The sequence below is a fragment of the Natrix helvetica genome, assembly GCF_964273705.1.
Source record: "Natrix helvetica genome assembly, chromosome: 3".
NCBI lineage: Eukaryota > Metazoa > Chordata > Lepidosauria > Squamata > Natricidae > Natrix > Natrix helvetica.
In genome coordinates this window covers 98,251,597-98,271,345 of record NC_138549.1, presented here as the reverse complement: position 1 = coordinate 98,271,345, position 19,749 = coordinate 98,251,597, and the positions used below count along the sequence as shown (strand labels likewise).

At 36.4% G+C, this 19,749-nt stretch overlaps 2 protein-coding genes across 4 annotated transcripts in view; both read left to right on the top strand.

The window, feature by feature from the left end:
* Nucleotides 1-213: 213 nt before the first annotated feature.
* RABGGTB (Rab geranylgeranyltransferase subunit beta) lies at nt 214-9,605 on the top strand. 3 transcript variants are annotated; one of them, XM_081946638.1, is made up of 9 exons: nt 214-336; nt 1,902-2,009; nt 2,930-3,127; nt 4,601-4,706; nt 5,257-5,309; nt 5,940-6,050; nt 6,460-6,585; nt 7,257-7,406; nt 8,790-9,605. In XM_081946638.1, the coding sequence occupies exons 1-9, from the start codon at nt 334-336 to the stop codon at nt 8,928-8,930; spliced, it is 996 nt and encodes a 331-aa protein (XP_081802764.1). In that variant the 5' UTR covers nt 214-333; the 3' UTR covers nt 8,931-9,605. The 3 variants fall into 3 exon arrangements, with proteins under 3 accessions (XP_081802764.1, XP_081802762.1, XP_081802763.1); XM_081946636.1 differs by lacking the exon at nt 214-336 and adding an exon at nt 418-539; XM_081946637.1 differs by lacking the exon at nt 214-336 and adding an exon at nt 621-863.
* Nucleotides 9,606-12,103: 2,498 nt separating this feature from the next.
* MSH4 (mutS homolog 4) overlaps nt 12,104-19,749 on the top strand; it is a gene marked incomplete at both ends in the record, with an annotated part of 80,909 nt that continues 73,263 nt past the window's right edge. The window contains 2 exons of the mRNA XM_081949158.1: nt 12,104-12,290; nt 14,179-14,343. Coding sequence (XP_081805284.1) covers nt 12,104-12,290; nt 14,179-14,343 — 352 coding nt within the window. The remainder of the gene's footprint in view (nt 12,291-14,178; nt 14,344-19,749) is intronic.

The window sequence follows — 19,749 nt, the reverse complement described above, 5'->3', positions numbered from 1 at the left end:
AAACCAGATAAGATTGTTATTAAACGAAATTGATAACTGCCCCCAATGTAGTGTTCTCCGAGTATAAAACAGAATGTCTCGGAATAATTTCTTTAAATGGAAACAAGCACCAAAATCAATAAGTAGTTTTCGCCGTACAACTGTTGGTTAAACAACAACAAATAGATATATTTTAAAAAACGCCTCGGGAACAAGTTTTCTCTGTACAGCCAGCTCTACCGGATCCATTCGGGACACGGGACGGAAATCGACTTCTTTTCCCTGGTTTTTTTTCCGGTGAGCGATGCGCATGCGCCTGCGAGTCACGTGAGCAGTTATCGCCGATGTACCATTATGGTGAGTGTCCGCTTCTTTTTCCCGCTCTTGCCACATTTCGCGCCCTCGTTGCTCCTCCCGCCTCTCCCCTCCTCCCCTCCCCCCTCTCCCCTCCTCCCCTCCCCCCTTTCTGCTACTTTCCTCGGGGAGGGAAAATAGTCGGTGGAGCCCCATTGTTAGGCCAGTCGGCCATTCCGCGGAGAGTTGTGGCTGAGGCCGAGATGGTAGGAAGGGGGAAGCCGCATGGGGTGGAGAACCAGCCCTTTTCGCGTTTTTTGACTACTGGGCGGGCGGGGAGGAAACCCCGGGATTTGTATTTGCTGGCGAGCGAGAAATTGGTCATGGCTGCTTAGGGAAGCCACGTTTCCCAGCTTCCCGTTCTCCCAAGTGCCATTGCCCCCCCCCCCCTCCGACGTAATCTGTTGAAAGGGCTATTCATCGTGCTGATAATTAAATCGAAAATGCAGCGCGCTTTCCTTTATAGTCCAAGTCGTAGCACGCGGCTGTTTGCGAGATACCGTGGTAACGTCCCGTGAATTTCTTGCTGGGTGAGTATAGCAATGGTTATAGGGCAGGAACTTCTCTGTTTGATCGATCGATTGATGATAGATAGATAGATGATAGATAGATAGATAGATAGATAGATAGATAGATAGATAGATAGATAGATAGATGATAGATAGATGATAGATAGATAGATAGATAGATGATAGATAGATAGATGATAGATAGATAGATGATAGATAGATAGATAGATAGATAGATAGATAGATAGATAGATAGATAGATAGATAGATAATGTGAACATTCAGGTTGTGCAAAAGCCAAGATGTAACATATAGCTTAAGCAATTGCTTTGATAACTGCTTTTTCTTCTGGTTTAAAAAGAAAAGTCTTGGCGATCTGTGGATTAAACCCTAACTTGCTCGATTTGCCAGGCATGTTTTTTTAAAAATCCTCTTCACCCACAAAATCATTCAGGGGAAAGTGGAGCGCCGTGTGCTTAACTTCAGAATTTAAAATGGCAAGAGTCAAAGGAGTGTACCGTGGAACAAACAGCATCAAGAGCAAGAACTAGAATGAGATGATTAAAATGTATGTCCCTGGAGAATTTAACTAAACAAGATGGTAAATTTTTTAAAAATAAAAAAAGCAACCAATGGCAAATAAATCTCCTCTCATTCATTAACTAGGCGGCCATGTTTGGGAAGGGAAACAGTTTAACCTTTGTGAACAGGTATAATTGCCTGTTGCTAACACATTTATGCTTCTATTTCTGGCTTTAAAGTGTGCTCTATTATAGTATCATTGCTATGCTCTCAGCTTTTTTTTTATGTGGATAAATGGATCAAGATAAAATTTCTATTTTTTTCTGCCTGTAGAAAAATATGTAAAGCACATAGTAGTAAAATCTACATTACTTCTGTATCCAGATTTTTTTGTACTTCTATGAATATTAGCATTTTTAAATTTAGTTTACTGACTGTAATAAATATATGTAATTCAGTGTTGGACATAAGTTGGGGAACTGCATTATGTATTTGATTGCACAGTTTTTTGATGAGTTTTACCATATCATTTTTAAGGGAACACCACAAAAAGATGTCATAATAAAAAATGATGCTCCATCAACATTATTGTTAGAGAAGCATGGAGATTACATAGCTGCTTATGGAATGAAGAAAGATGATTACGTGAGTATTCTGTTTACATAAATAGTATTTATTTAGCTCTCTATAGAACATGTAAATATATATATGAAATATAGGAGGGGTTTTCTTTTAATTTAATGTTAAATTTTTATGCTGCACATCTACCCTATGAAGCAACTCTGATAAACATTGCAGATGGTTTCTTTAGGTCAATGATGTAATCTGGCATGTATTATCTGACTTCAGAGCTGTAGAAGTCTCTTTAGAATGACACTGAGACCTAAAAAAGCCTATTTTTAATTTATTTGAACATATTTTATGTTTAATACTTATTTCTGGTATTTTAATGTTCTTTGCTTAAAAATTTGGAACAAAGTAATATGCTACTTTAGCCCATTATAATGGTTAATTATAGGAATATTAGCCTATGATAGCCAAAATCTGGTAGCACCTTTCCAGGCTAACAGATTTTATTAAAAGGCATAGGTTTTGGGGAACCATCTCTCATTTAATCAGGTGCATGGGGTAATTAAATTGGAGGGGATGGGGGAGGAGGAGGAGACAGGATGATTATACAAATGGCGCTATGAGACAGACTACCAGTACTTAGCATTTAACAATTGTCAGTTTTAAGGGTTTATATATATTCACAATTGTTAGTTTAGTCAATGAATATATAATTGGGAACTTTTAGCAATTTGCAAGACATTCTAGGTGCAGATTGTTCCATGCCTTGAACAGACATTTCTGTACCTGAATGAAAACATACTTGTTTTAGGCTCTTCTGTGCTCGCAGATTTAAGGAAGAATCCTCAATGTATGCTTGGTAAAGAAATGAAAGTTCCTTTGAAATTCTTTCCCTAATCATCTAAGTAAATAGTCATGCTACCTTTTACGTTTATTATTTCTTTAGAGTCTTTAGGTATTGGATTAGAAACTAATATAAATGATGCTTATTTCAGGAATACTGTATGTCAGAATATTTAAGAATGAGTGGCGTCTATTGGGGATTGACAGTAATGGATCTCATGGGGCAGCTTCATCGTATGAACAAAGAAGAAATTCTGGCATTTATCAAATCATGCCAACATGAATGTGGTGGAATAAGTGCCAGTATAGGCCATGATCCTCATCTTTTATATACATTAAGTGCTGTTCAGGTAAATATATACATTATTTATACAGATTTGCCACCGGCTTATCCATAGTGTTAATGTCTAAATGAATTGTTTTCTAGACTCCAAGATACAATTTTTCTTAAAAAAAGTAATTCCTTACATTTACTGAGTTTCAAACTCAAATAAAAGGTTCAGCTTATTGTTTTGTCTTAAACTTTTAAATTGGGAAAATGTAAAGTACAGTTGAGTGTTTGATTATTGATTGATTTGTATGTCAACCCATCTTATGTAGCCTGGACAGTCATAACAATGATGTCACCAACCAACTTTGACAAGATTAAGTAACTTCCTGTAAGTAAGAATACTGATGCTTTTAACACAAAGCATTATAGCTTCTTGGGTCAGTGATGAAAAGATGTTTATCTGAATCTGTAGTTGATGTGGTTTAACACAGCTCTAGAATTACTCTGAGACCTGAGAACTTCTTTAAAAAAATAATTTATGCATTAGTTTTCTGGATTCTGTCAGAGCAATCTAATTCTTGAATCTTAATTCAAAACATCAGAATATCTTAGACCTGGATAAATAAATCAGCTGCCTTCCAAATTATAGCTCATATCATCTTAAACAACACATACTATAGTAAAGTACATTCAAGACAATATATTAAATCATCTGCCTTCTGTTAAGTTAATCAGATGGGAGCTGCAATGATTTTATAAAATCCCAAATAAGCATAAGGAAGAGTGGAGGAAATGTAGATCTTATTTGTCTTTAATCTGTTTCAAAAATTATGTCTTTTAATAAATTCTGTTTATTTTACACTCTTAATTGTTGCATACCTACACTTGTCTAAAACATGGAGTAGCAATATCATGCAAATTAACTAGTTAATATTAATGCTGTAAAACTGCATGGTAATCTGGATAAATGTTTATAGTATTGACATTATTTACTTTGACATACTTTTAATTTTTAATTAAAAAGGCAGGTTGGATGCAATCTGCCATTTGCAAAGTCATTGAAAATAGTTTTCTTAGTCATTCCTAAGTTTCCATTGATTCCCATAAGTCTAAGCGTAATTAAATATGGGTTATAACTCAGCATATTTTGGGCATAGTTGGAAACTATTAAAACAGTGGTTCTCAACCTGTGGGTCGGGACCCCTTTGGGGGTCAAATGATCCTTTTACAGGGGTCGCCTGAGACCATTGGAAAACACATTTTTGGAAAAATACAGAAAATATAAAATAATTTTATGGTTGGGGGTCACTGCAATATGATGAACTGTATTAAAAGGTCGCGGCATTAGGAAGGTTGAGACCCACTGTTATTAAAATGTAATGTACCTCTAGATACTTTATATTGGAGGTAGAATAGAGAAAACAGGATTCATTTTTTTTTATATTTCAGGCTAGTGAAATCAAATAATATTCTAATTAAAATAGTTTTGGATTATTTTCAAATATCCAAGTTCTCTATTCTAAAATTTTAATTAACTCGTTTTGTTTTCCAGATTCTAATCCTCTATGACAGTCTAGATGTTGTTGATGTAAATAAGATCATTAGTTATGTAAAAAGCTTACAGAAGGAAGACGGATCATTTGCTGGAGACATTTGGGGTAACTTGTAAAAGTATATTGATTTCCATTTTCTGATGAAAGATTTAAAAATAATTCAAAAGGTGTTATTTCTACATTTTTTCTCAGTTGTGCCTTCTTAGATCTATGATGAGTTTTTATATACATCTGACTAAATGTGATGTTTTACTATTTTAGCTCTAGAATTACTCTGAGATCTGAGATATAGTACTTAATACTAACTACAGTTTTTGCATGCGTACAATTACTTTTTGTCAGTCTTACTGTGAAAATATAATTTGGTTTTGCAATTCTGTGTAAAATTTTAACAGCAGTAAGACGTATTTAAATAGGAATTTGTATATATAGGACTGAATCTTTAATTTGTTAATATATTTACTTTTAAATATGACTATTTCTTAAAAGAACGTTCCTATCTTATTTGGAGATATTTATATAAAGAAGCTAACCTTGTCTATGACGTTACTTGAATTGATACATAAATGTTTTATTTTTGTATTTCTGAGCCTAACTTGATTCTATAAACTTTTTTTCATGTAATGTATATAGCTGTTTTTATTTCTTCCTCTAGGAGAAATTGATACTAGGTTTTCATTTTGTGCAGTAGCAACCTTAGCCCTTCTGGTAAGTTCTTTGAACTATGTATATAGATACGTTTTCATATAATCTATATTTTGTTTTATTGGACATTTAAAAAAACCTTCCCAGAATATTATTAGGAATGTAACATTTAAAAATATTCCTGGAATGAAAAACTGGTATTAGCTAGATTGTCTGGCAGTGCCAAAAATTAAAGCTCAACAATAGTGAAGATTCCAATTGGAATATGAAATTGGTATTACCTTCAGATTGAAGGAAAAAGAATAAAGCATTATAATGAATTAAAAGGGCTATCTTTCTACAATTAAAAAAACCAATATTTGGTAGATGTCTTCAATACTTTGAGTGCATTGTTAACATTGTTAGTTTTAACAAACACTATGTTCTGCATTTGGAGCCATTTGTTCATTCAGGCACTGGAAATTGTGAATTCGCTAAACCGTACAGCAATGAATAATGGAAATTAATCGAGTTGACTTTTGAATGTTTTTCTAACAATAGATGTGTCAAACTGAGTAGAAAACCATTGCAGAAGGAACACCTCTCTATTATACCCTGCAGATAACAGTTGTGTTTTCCTCTGCCATATTGAGTAGCCGTCAATGCTTAGTTGGGTTTTGCCAAAGAAGTAATTTTCAATTTGCTGCTTTTCAGGGAAAGTTGGATGCAATTGATATGGACAAAGCAGTAGATTTTGTGTTATCTTGTATGAATTTTGATGGAGGATTTGGTTGTAGACCAGGATCTGAATCTCACGCAGGACAGGTAAATTATAATTAAATTGGTAATAATATGCTGAATTGTTTTGATTTAAAGTTTTTTAAAGTATTCATTAGCCCCCTAAATATTAGACAAATACTAAATCTTTCTGCATAATGTTATCAAAAACCTGGATAAGCAAAATCTATCTTAAGAAAAGTAAGGTTATGATATCATTAATATTATCCATTGACCCTGTGCATCTCTATCAATAAATTTAAGTTTTATTTTTAAATTTACTAGGTTAAATTAGTTTCATATTTTAATACTTAATTGAAAGCACGGTAGCTAAAAATTGAGGGATTTAATTTGTTGCATTTATTATATAAGTAATTGATAGCACACATTGTATTTTTCTTTGTTTTATCTGAATAGCTTTCTAAAATAGACATGAACTTTATATCTGTAATTTTAGATCTATTGTTGCACAGGATTTCTGGCTATAACTGGCCAGTTACACCAAATAAATGCTGATCTTCTAGGATGGTGGCTTTGTGAACGTCAATTGCCATCTGGTGGCCTTAATGGAAGACCAGAAAAGGTATAATTTGTGTGTTTTGTTTTTCAGAATTCTGTAGTTTGAGAGGAAGCAGAATTTTGTAAAAAGTGACTGATTGGTACTAGCCATGTGTAAGATTGTTCTAAGACAACAGTCAGAATTCATTGATACTTCCGTTAACACTTAATATTTTTAGCAAGGATTCTTAATTCCTTAGAGGTGGTAACTTTATGCATTTGCATATAATCTTGAAACATTACTCTAGACCAGACCTATACAACATACTAAGCATCCAAGCAGCATTGGGTCTCTTCTAGACATTCAGCATAATAAGGGAATAGCAGTAAAGTCATTTTCACTGTACATTTATGATATGCTTTTTAAAAAATTGTTTTAATCTGTATTTTTAGTCATCTTGTTAACTATGGACATAATAAGCATAGCTCAATATTACATGGAGGATTTCTCGCAAAAAATTCTCATAGATGAAAAATAGCAAGCATAATAAAATAATTTTAAGTAAACTATAGCTTAAATTTAATTGTGCATGTTTAATAAAAAAAACTTCTGCTCAGTGGGAGAAGGAACAGGCTTCCCCTGTCTTCTTTAATTTTTATACTGGGAAAATATCTTATTTTGACTTAAATCCCATTATTCTTGCTCTTAACAATCACAATTGCCCTAACATACTGTGCTGTTATATCATTTGTCAGTTACCAGATGTATGCTATTCATGGTGGGTATTAGCATCCCTGAAGATAATTGGCAGGTTGCACTGGATTGACAGAGAGAAATTATGCAATTTTATCTTGGCTTGCCAGGATGAGGAAACTGGAGGATTTGCTGACAGACCGGGAGATATGGCAAGTAGTCTCAAATAGATTTGATGTTACTAAATCATAGCCGTATTTGATGCTTAGAAACACATGTTCATTTATTTCATATCTAGAAATCTATAACAAATGATTGTGTTCATTAGAAGATTTTTTTTCTTTTCAAATTAGATTAGTTCCACTGGATGATCGAAAGAAACTTTATGATTAAATTTTGTTTCTAATCATAAGTAGTTACTACTCGGGAAATTTGTTACGAGAATTAAGGGTATAGCTAATCAAATACTTTGAAAATCTTGAACCAGTTAGAGGAGATCTATATAAAAAAACCTTCTGAATAAAATATCTCTTGAGGATGTAACCAAAGGCTTCCAAATAAATGCCGGTAGATATAATAACCTTTAATCCTTGTTAAGATTTTATCCTAATCTGATTTTAGATATTATTTTAATTCAAAATGAGAAGTGGGGATACTGCAAGGAAAACCACTAGCCTATAAATAGATATATTGTCGAAAATATGTGGGGCCCTTAATAAAAACAATGGACATACTTAGCTTCACATTTAGTGTAGAAGTACTTCTTCCTGTCCAAAAAAAGTACAAATATGGGTTAGATGACTAAGAAATCTCCTTTTGGAGTACATGGGCAGCAGGGTGTTTTTTGTTGCCATTGTAGACATTCTGTGAATGGCTAAGCGCTTGAGCCATGTTATAAATAGCCAGTACTGCCACAACATTAAAAGTATATATGAAATGGAAAATATATTTCATTCAAGTCCAAAACAAACTACAAATAGTCCTCGACTTACAACCATTTGTTCAGCAAGCATTCAGAGCTTATAATGATGCTGAAAAATGGAACTTACGCCCTGTGCCTAAAGTTACAGCCAATGCCAAAGCCAAGATATATCATGCATGGAACATACCCGTGTTCTCAATGTTAAAAGTATTCCTATCAGTCTAGGAACCCATGCCTTTAGCTACACTGAATTTGAATTTCAGAGGTGATGGATAAAATGACGAACAATGAAGACATTCCCTACCATAAGATAGAAATATAATAATTTCAACCTATAGCGAGCATAGACTTCTCTGAATGTTAGCATTATAGTACAAATGAAAGTGCCCTGTTTCTTTAATATAATTATTAAACTATATAACAGAATAAAAAAAGTTACAGTATTGTTGATACATTGTATTCTAGCTAATTAGTTTGCATTTCCTTTAATCAAAATCCTTTCATCTTTTCCTGGTTTTCTAAAAATGAGAAGTTAATAAGATGCGCATTACCATTGTTCTTTTTTTAATTTGAATCTTCAAATTTATTTAGTATAGAAAACTGCCTAATCTTCTAAAATATATTATCCCATGTAAAATAATGTTTTCAATAAATATACCTTAATATATTCTAGGTGGATCCATTTCACACTTTGTTTGGAATTGCTGGACTATCATTACTGGGTGAAGAACAAATTAAGCCTGTAAATCCTGTGTTTTGTATGCCTGAAGAGATCCTTCAAAGAATAAATGTACAGCCTGAACTTATTAGCTAGGGTACAGTATGTATAAAATACTTTAATCAGCAGCTTTGAATTTTTCCATCAAGGCATTTCTAAATGTGTTTACATTATAAATTGCCACTTTACTGTAAGCACTATCATTTTGTACATGTTACTGTAAACAAAGTAAATAAACTGATTATGACATGTACTTGAGGTTTTCAGTAACAGATGTATGTATTTAAGTATTTTGCCGCCAGTGCTGCTTCATTTTGAAAATAACATACTGTGATAGGTGCAGTAGATAAATACTTGAATTATGACTATGATACAATCATTCATCCATCTGGGTGATAAGCAACAACTACTAGATAGTAAATTGTCCTAGGGATTCCTTCTGTTGATAGAAATTTACTTGTTTATTTTGCCAGTGACACTACATGCACTTGAATGCCCTTCAGGATATGCGATAATTAAAGCCAGTTTAATTTATTTGTCAAACCATAATAGAAGAAATACAATGGTATCCAAATAGTTACTCTCTATTAATGACATTCTTTAATGAAAACTCATAATTATAATGTAACTTGGTTTTAACTAAAGGCCTTGCTGAATTCTACAACTTGCTTTCTTTGCTCTAAAATATTTATTGTACAATGTGGCTTGAATCCCAATTTTAGTAGACTTGGAATAATTGTATATATTCAAAAATAAAGTTGTATAAAATTGTTTTCTGCAAGAAAAAATACTTGTTTCCATTAGAATTATAGAAATGCCTTTATTTCATATGTCACAACTACATTTGTAAGTTTATTGAAATTAAAGTTAATTATATATGTATTTGTCCTTACATGGAAGTGAGAAATTTTCAGGCTTGATTTTTTTTTTTATTTCTGTTTTTTAAAAAGTCAGGGTATCTCACAAGAGTTTTTTATATCAAATATTTAGGTTCTACACTACATATGACTCATGTACATTAGACCTAGAAAGGCAACAATTGTTAAATCAGAGTTGTTCATATTATGTAAAAGCAGAATTGTGCAAATGGATCCTCTGGTTATAATTACGTGTTCAACAACAATTCAAACTCATTGCTGAACAAGTGGTTTTGACCGGTTTTCAGTTTTTTGGCTATTGCAGTTTATCCACAGACATGTGATCACAATCTGGACACTTGGTGCTGTGTTCATGATCATGTCACAGCAAGCCACGGTTATGCGATCATGATTTCCAACATTCCCTGCTACCTTCTTACCAAGCAAAGCCAATGGAGAAGCCAACAGAAAGTCGGAAGTTATTGTGTGAAATTATGGCAACCAGAACTGCCATTGGTAAGCAGCATGGTCATAGGACATCACACTTTGCAACCACATCACTTACAATTCCAGTCTCAACTGCTGTAAACCAAGCACTAGCTATATATTTTCAAAGTGTTATATTTGATAACTTTTTTTCCCAATAGCTAAAAGCACAGCGTGATGGAGAAGTGGATTCTTGGGGTACTGAATTCTGGGCAACTACATAATTAAATATTCAGCTCCATATCAACTCTACTGAATGGAGATTACCGACTTTACCGATGGATGATTTATCATTTGTTTTCAGTCTATGGACAAAGATGGAATATTAAAATGGCTACAAATCACCAATCCCAGCCATACAATCTTTTTTCTATTTTTTCATTCTGTGGAAGGAGAAAGTAAAATGGTGCTAAAAAAACAAAACCGTCTTCACCAACTTTTCTGCAGCAATCACTCAATTTCTGTAATTTTAATTTTTAAAGAATTTACTGATTTACTTTAAAAGTGGCCTAAGAATCAACCAAGATGGCTGCTTCCAGTGAAACTGAATTTTATTAGGTTATCTGGTCAAACAAGGATGCCCATTTTCTAAACTCATAATCCTATAAATATTGTATATTTTTAATTTGCCTTATTGAAAATCAGAATTTCTGGTACTAATTACTAACGTACACTGCTGCTAAACGCTTCAAAGAATATCAGGAAGCCTCTACCACCCCTCATTTGTACTGAAGAAAATATCCATTGGTCAATTTGCAACTGCTGTATTTTTAAATTTTGGTTTTCTTTTTTCATATATTAGAGATGTTCCACCTATCTCATTTTTCTCTGTTTAATTTTATCTACATCTAGCTGGATTAGATTAGCTTGAAATTGCAAGCAAGAGTTTGAAATTGGAGCATGAATGCTGTATTTCCCCTACAAATGCCAGAAAAAGATACATGCAAGGAAATATACTTGTATAAAGATCAGTATTTAGATTCCTAAATGCAGTGTTTTGGTAGTTCTGTCATCTTTATTCTGAATGCAAAGTAAAAGTTCCAAGATTTATACAATAGTAGCTATTGACAACAGCATTAAAGCAATCTTTGATTTAAGTCAGAACCCCAAATTGCAAATTTCGTTGGTTTCAAGTTTGACTGCTGTCTCATCACTTGTTTATAAACCATTCAGTTTATGCTTAATTAAGTCCAGTTTCTCAAAGGGCTTATGTTTATATTGCAATTTTGATTCACTTTATCAAAAGAAATGGCTGAACTAAGGATGCAATCTTCATTCCCAATAATGCTAACAGGCTACTGACAGCTCTGAGGGGGAGGCCTTATTCTGGACAAAATCTAAAATTACAGAAGTTTGTAGTGTTACTATCATTTCCCTTAGTTCTAAATCGCATTCTTTCTACAAATGAACTGCACTAGGAAGTTCCTTCAAAAAAAAAAAGTACAACCCTGAGCTAGTATTTGTTAGCTAACGGTCTTTTAAACTGTGCGGACTACAGTTCCCATCATCTGAAAGTGATGACACGTTGCATCACGTTTGGGCAACCCGATAAGAAAAAAAAGATTTGTCAGAAAAGAGCCGTCCTGCTGAAGCATCCACAGTTAAGGGTACTTTTTCCTGGTGGGTTTACAATTTTGAGATAACGGCTGAGCATGTTAAGGGGGAATGTGTGATCCTAAATTATACTCCAATGTTCACGTGAGTAAGAAAGTTCTCCCCCAAGGTTGAGGGAGCTCGGATAAGAATTACTCTTCGTCACTGAGAGAAATCAATTAAACGGGAGATACCCCTCTGTCTTGTTTGAAATGGTACAGTCCGCTGTCTCCATTCGAGGCGCGGGCTGTCTTGAGGCAAACGGGGGGGAGGGCTCCTTGAGCCTGCCTCGTGCTGGGGTTTCCTAGGGGCGATCTCCGAATCAAGTGGATCATGGCGGAAGCGTTGGCTGCTTCCACCTCTTACTCGTCATCTTCTGGCCCCGAGCGTCAGCCCCGTTACCAGTTCGGTCTTCAAGAGACGCCGGCCTTGACCGGCGAGCCCTCTCACCCTCAGCGGGGGAGAACGGCCCTCAGGGGCCCCAATGACGCCGCGGCCTTTCCTCCGAGAGGGTTGGAAGGTGGGCATTGCCCGAAGAATGTCCGATGATCGCAGCCCCGAAATAATGAAAATAACGCCCTCTTCTGAGCGGAAACCTCAATCCCCACCTTTCAAAGCTTCTCTAATAAGTGAATGGGAAACATTAGCAGCAATTCTCAAAAGTTTAGATCTTTTTGTAGCAGTTTCGTTTACCCAGTTCTTGAGTGGGGAAAACTGCAACACTTCCATTCTTATTTATCGATTAGACTTTTATCCTACCTTTGTCACCGCATAGGTAGTCCTTGACATACAACAGTTCATTCAGTGACCGCTCAAAGTTTACAGTGGCACTGAACAAAATGGTGACCGTTTTTCACAATTACAACCCTTGCACCATCCCCATGATAGTGTGATAAAAATTCAAATGCTTGGCAAGTGACTCGTATGTGTCCCTTTTGCGACTTTCTGACAAGCAAAGTCAAATGGGAAAGCCAGATTCACTCAACAATCTATTTACTAACTTATCAATTGCAGTGATCCATTTAACAACGGAGGAAAGAAAGGTTGTAAAGTGGGGCAAAACTCACTTAACAAGTGTCTCACTTAAAAACAGAAAATTTTGGGCTAAATTGTGGTCGTAAGTCAGACATATAATATTCCTCCTTTTACTTTCTCCATAGCAATTCTATGAGGGGTTGGCTGAGAGTGACTGGTCCAAAGTCCTCCAGTCAGCTTTTTCTGACTCGTCTGGCTGTTAAACATTTTATTTCATTCACATCCTTCCTTTCGGTCAGCAGCTCAAAGAGTTATGCATAGTTTCTCTCCTTTCTTTGCCAGAACAGTCCTATGAGGTGGCCTGGAATCATTTAATAACATTTTATGTCTGAGGAAGGGGCTTGGTTTTCTTTATTGGCAATCCCACCTCTTAAATAGACTCTACTGGGTCTCTATATTGATCTGATCACACAGCTGACTTGTTAATCCTTAGATGCTCAATATTTATCTGAATATTGGAATGATGAATTTTATCTTGGCAAAAGTATTTTGAAGATAGCTTTTTCTATTATTTTTAATTATGAGTAAATGCAAATATACAGATTATATGTTAAGATAACATGCCGTATATGAGGAAAACAACAATAAATTTTCACAAACATGGATAAAATATATAATTAGTGGGTCATGCCTTGGACAACTTGCAACACTTAAAATTCCAAAGTTAACTAAGCCGTATTAAATATATGATAAATAATAATTTATTAAACATATAAATTAAGGCTATAATTATAAATATGCACACACACTTTAAATGAATGACTAATTGTGGATCTGATAGAAAATAAAAGGTGGAATTCTAAGAAATTTCTAAACTAGGACATTAAAACTCTAAAAGGGCTTGGTTTTTTTCTAAACAAACTTGTAAATGATTAAGCAGTTAGCAAGAAGATTGAATTTTATATATCTGTTCTGCTATGTAATTGAACAGGAGATCTTTTCTAGGATGAGCAGAGCCTAGTAATTTCAGAAATAGAACTTTATGACTTTAGCAAGGAATATTTAAAAGTTAATGAATTGGGTCCATTTTCTCTCCAATGTGGATGTCAGTAATCTGAAAGTGTCATTATCTAGTTTTCTGCAGTATCAGGTGTTCCCAATTTTTAAAAATATAGGAAAAATTATTTTGAAAAGTTTAAAACTTTAATGAGATGTAGATGAGTTTCAATTTATACTATATTTAAGCATATATCCCAAAGCATCTAAGGGTATGAATGCTATGGCACTCAGGCACCAAATTTCCAAAATCTTGTTTAAAAGAATTAAATTATTTATTACTAAATAGTGTTTCAAATAATTGCCTTAGAAATAAAGAAATGCAATCAATTTATATTTGGTACTTTCAAAGAAATTGTTCTTTTTATTTTTATTAGATTCATATTTTGGAGACAAGAGTTCTTATGCAGAAAACATTAGCACAGTAAATATGACAAGCCCTTCTTCCATCAAAGATATAAAAATTTCTAGAGTACAGAAAACACCTCTCTCATCTAACCGACCAGGATGTAGAAACTGGACTCCTTTCATGGGATATTCAGGTAAAGAAGTTGGCTTACTTCATTTCAAAAGAAATATTCATACTAAATAGAAAACTACTTGGACTTCTATTGAATCCAGACTGAAATTAATTTCAATTAACTTGTATGTTCCAAAGTGATTGTAAAGATCTCTAGAATGATCTTTTTAAACTGGGTAACTGGTCAATCAAATTGCTAGTATAGAGCAATTTAGGTATACAAGGTTCTCAACTTACAACTGTTCATTCAGTGACAATTCGAAGTTAACAGCACTGAAAAAAGTGACATACGACTGTTTTTTTCACTTATGACTGCTGAGCATTTCCATGGTCATGTGAACAAAATTGAAATGCTTGGCAATTGGCATTTATTTTATGACAGTTGCAGTATCTGGGGTTCATGTAATCACATTTTGTGAACTTCTGACAAGCAAAGTCAAGGAGGAAGCTAGATTCACTTAACAACCGTATTATTAACTTAACAACTACAGTTATTCAAACGGGTCATTTTTGCCTTCCCCCAGCCCTGCTGAAGCCTGCAGAGTGCTCCTGGGGCCCTGGAAGGACCAAAACTTTTTTTTCTTATTTACCTCTTCAAAATCTTGGTGCGACTTATACACCGGTGCATCTTATAATCTGAAAAATATGGTATGATGATTTAGGTCTGAACTAACTATGAGTAACCAGAAAAGAGATCTTGGATTCATAGTGGAAAGCTCCATAGTTTTAAAGTTAAATTCCATGGTATGGATCATAGGAAGAGAGTTGAAAATAAAAGCAAACAATATTGTAATGGCATACATATTTATTGCAGAACTGTATCTAGAATGCTATGTCTGTTTGCCACATCTGCAAAGCAGTATTATAAAGATGAAAAAAGTATAGGATATAGCTGTAAAAATTGTCATGGGGATTGAACTCTCCTGTGAGAAAAAGCTAGAACATTTGGGGGAGGGGGGGAATGTAACTGATGGAGTCAGTTGTATAAAATAATGCATTATTTGGAGGGATCTCTTTCAAAAGTGTGCTGAATGGAATGAGATTTAGAAAGGATCATTTTTTACACTTAATGACTCCTGCACAATGTTCCCTCTAATTTTTTTTCAGTGTGAGCAGAAAAGTATAGTGTTTGAGCGGCACATTTTTATGCCTGAGCACCTGAATTTTTTTCACAAATGTCACCTAAGACAACAACGAAATCAGTATTATTTGAAACTCAAAGTTATGTTTCTTCAAGGTACTCGCTTAATTAAAAGTGTTATATAATGTCAGTATCACTTAACAACGCTCCTGCTTAGCAACCAAAATTTTTGCTCAGGAACTCTGGCATTTGAAGCACGCAAGTCTTAAAGCTGTCAAGTTACAAGACCCTTGCACCCCTAACCCTTTAGGGAAAAAAAACCCCAGGGGTCTTCAAACCTGACAGCTTTAAGACTTGTGGACTTCAACTCCCAGAATTCCTCCTCCAGTCATGTTGGCTCAGGAACTCTGGCATTGAAGTGTGCAAGTCTTAAAGCTGTCAAGTTGCAAGACCCTTTGCACCCCTAACCCTTTAGAAAAAAAAACCCAGGGTCTTCAAACCTGACAGCTTGAAGACTTGTGGACTTCAACTCCCAGAATTCCTCCTCCAGTCATGTTGCAGCGACGTCATCTGCGTGGATCCATCTTCGGCTTTTTTCACAGGGGGCAGGGCTGCCGCTGAAGATGCCGACGAGCCCCTGCCATCACCAGAATAACAGCTGCCTCCTCCATCTCCAACAGCACCACTACATTTGGAGTGAAGCCGCCAAAGCTCCCGCTGGCGCCCCCCTCCACTCGGAGCACCGCGTTACCCCTGCTGCTTTCTTCGCCGCCGCCATGCTTTTGAGAAGCCATGAGGCCTTTTTCCCCTGCTCCTGCCCCCCCCCCCGCCGCCTTCCTACTGGCTCCCGCGGCCTCATGGCTCCTCAAAAGCACAGCAGAGGAGGAGGGGGCAGGGTAACGCGAGGCCCAGCTCAGGTGCTCCGAATGGAGGGGGAGGCACCGCTGCCATGGGCGGGGTCGCCGGCGGGAGCTTTGGCGGCTTCACCTCTGCCGCAGCGTCGGGTGCTGTTAGAGGAGGAGGAGGCGGCAGCAGATATTCCGGTAGCGGCAGGGGCTTTACTTTAGCTGCAGCGCCGGGCGCAAGCAGCTAGGATTGGCCATCCACAAAGGACCTCCTCCCCGGGCTTGCTTTCCTGGCGTCAGTCGCCCCGCGCTCACCAAAACAAGTCCGGGGAGGTCCTTTGTGGGCGGCCAGTTCTAGCCGTCTGCAAAGGACCTCCCCAGCCTCCGGCGCCTGTGACAGCAGAAAGCACTGCGCGGCAGTTGGAAACTGCTGTGCGGTGTTTTCTTGCCACCTGCGCGGGCGCGCAGCCGCGCACCTTAGAGGGAACAGTGCTGCTGCAGCATTTCAATGGTCATGTGATCATCTTTACCTGTGCATTTGTAAAAATTAAAAAAAGTGGTGATAGCTACTGACTTTGATGGCTTTAAAAGGGAATTGGATAATCTCATGGGGTACAAGCCTCTTATGTTAACTCCAGGTTTTTTTTGGGGGGGGGGGTTGGGGAGGCAGCATATAACTTACAGGGGAACAGTAGCTGGACAGGAGTGAATCAAAGGTGAACATGGCTTCTTTGAGACACCAATTATGGTAGCAGAAGAGTAGGCTGCTGTTGCATAAGTCCAGCAAGGTAGCCAGAGCCACACCCCTCTGTGTGCAGTCTCTGTTAGCACACCTCCATGGCACTTTATACAGATATGTTTGTTAGTTTTATGTTACAGAAATATCAAAAATATTAGTTAAAAATAATGGCTGATTTTCTACATCACATTAAACCATTACTGACCTATGGCTTACTGAATAAGACATAATTAGCTAGGCCATTAATTCTAACTATGGCTAATATATTAAGCACCTTCAAGATTCTGAGGTTCAAATAATCCCCATTCATTTACTGAAAATAGTTTAATGAATGTAAAAAGGCAAAATGGAAGAAATAGGCTAAATTTAAAATGACATGCCAATTAGCATTATCCAACTAGCATTTTTGCAGTGGTGTTTAGAAGCAAAAGTTAAGAAAACAATAGAAAATAAAAACAGCAAAACTCCGCAAGATTACTTTGGTATTTCAAAGACTGAGGAGAGTATAGAAAATCTAAGAAGAAAGCTAATAGGTACTTATAATGGTCATAAACAAAAGAAAGCATAAGGTACCATTTTGACATCTTAAGATTTTCTTACAAAGCAAGGGACCCCTTAAGTCACAAGGAACCACTGAGTGCACAGCCTGTTGCATCTAAAGTGCGTGCCCAATCAGTGTGAAGAGACCAAAACAACATCTGGCAACATTTCTCTTCTTGCGATGGCCTCTTAGGCATTGCCTGCATACAGAATTCACTTTAATGAATCCTTGAGTGCTGGTAAACTTTTCATTATTTAAAAGAACCATTTCCAAATGTCTATAATAATACAAACATTTTAGAAACTTATTATACAGCCATCTGTAAACGTGATTTGCAAATCCAATGAGAATAGGTTTTTTTATTCTTCAATCTTAAATCTATGTCAGATATACTCGCTTCCTTCAGCAGAATTATTTGGGATCAATACTTGTAATTGGCCTTGGTTAAAAAAATGAAATTATGATTCATGAAGACTCCAGTACCCACTACCAATGCTGCATGATTCTTGAGCAATGGTTCTCACAGACCCCATCAACATGGAAACTAGAAATGGCTTTATAAAGCAAGCTAAGCTTTTGGATCAAGGGTTTGATTGAATTATCAATATAACATTGACCTTGGCTCCCTCTAACCTGAGAGACTATTGTGTGTGTTTAGGTGATGAATAGTATTGACATTTTCTCTCTAATATCAGCCTTGAAAAATCTGATCTTATGCTGGACAGGTTGTTGAATATATAGAGCATAGTACAATGAAGTAAATGCCTGAGTCCCAACCTACCAATAAACTAGTTCACATTTGTTCTTACTCCGTCAAGGATCAAATTATAAAAGATACAATTTGTCTCTGTAATTATAGATCTAATCTAAGATATTGATAAGAAATTTCAGCTTAGCCAAGTGATTCGCTATAGATTTATGTTAAGCACAAAAATACAAGAATTCTTTCAGGGCTTTTTCAGAGTAGAAGATCAGTCAATGGTAGAGTAGATTTAATGCATAACATTTTAAGCATCATTGAAAGTAATTTTGACCAAGTCAAAATTGTAAGCACATGCCTGTGTTGGAACTGCAAATATGAATGGATTGTAATCTAGTCTTTAAAGTAAAAATCTAGCATAACAACAAAAACTACATATTTCAACCATTCAGTGACTGATGCCATATTCTAAAAACAGATCATTTAATAGCATATGATGTATCTCTAAAGTTGTCCAGAGTTACCTTGAGGTAAGATGGGTAGCCTATAAGTTTTATAAAAAGATAAAAATCAATTGTTTTTACAATAATTTTTCATACACGATCAAATGGGCAGGGGGGGGGTTGGACTAGATGACCTACAAGGCCCTTCCAACTCTGTTAATCTGTAAAGTATCTGTAAATCTGTAAATTATGGCATTCGCTATTGTATGTATTACCATGTTTCTCAGAAAATAAGACTGAGTCTTACTTTGTTTTAGACTTGAAAATAAGCACTTGGGCTTATTTTTGAGGAGATCTTACTTTTTTTGAGGTGCAGCAGGCCAGACTCAATGAGCTGGACATGCCGTGTATGCACCGGATCCTCCCGGAAGAAGAATTCACTGGAGCCCAAATGCTGGGCCTCACTGGACTCAGAAGCCTAGGATCCTGCAGGCATCCCAGGCACATAGAGGCCGCAAAATCCCCAGGCTGTTTGCAACTTGAGCGAGCTGTGTACAGGAGTAGCGGCATCGCCTTGAGGTTTGAGCTGTGTACAGGAGTAGCGGCATCACCCAGCGGAACCTCTGCAAGGCTTGATGTACCATTGCACTCATGAATGGCAGCACCTCCACAAGCTTCATCACACCGGTGCAGCTGGCACCCTGCTGTGAACGGCTGCGCCAGTGTGCCCAAACTCGCAGCAGTGCCGCTGCTTGTGCACGCAATGGAACACAGTCCTTGTAGGGTCCTGCTCGAAGAGGCTGCACCAATGTGACAAACCTCACGGTAATGCCGCTGCTCACGCGCGCAATGCTACAACAAGCCTTACAGGGTCCTGGGATATGCTGAAGATCCGGAATGGAGCCTTTTTCTCAATTTATGTTATGTTACGTGTTGTGTGGTGTTGTGTTGTGTTACATTATGTTATGTTAAATCCTTCCATTCCCCACCATCCAGTCAGAGCTGAAGAAGAAAGGCCCAAAGCACCTTTGATACTAACTTGTTGCAGGTGAATTCTGCAAGAGGCAGCAGTTAAGCTC

Bases quoted from the DNA above. Each gene is read 5' to 3' on its own strand.
- RABGGTB (XM_081946638.1), top strand. The intron at 5,310-5,939 runs GTAAGTTCTTTG...GCTGCTTTTCAG, and splicing joins TAGCAACCTTAGCCCTTCTG to GGAAAGTTGGATGCAATTGA. The intron at 7,407-8,789 runs GCAAGTAGTCTC...AATATATTCTAG, and splicing joins CTGACAGACCGGGAGATATG to GTGGATCCATTTCACACTTT.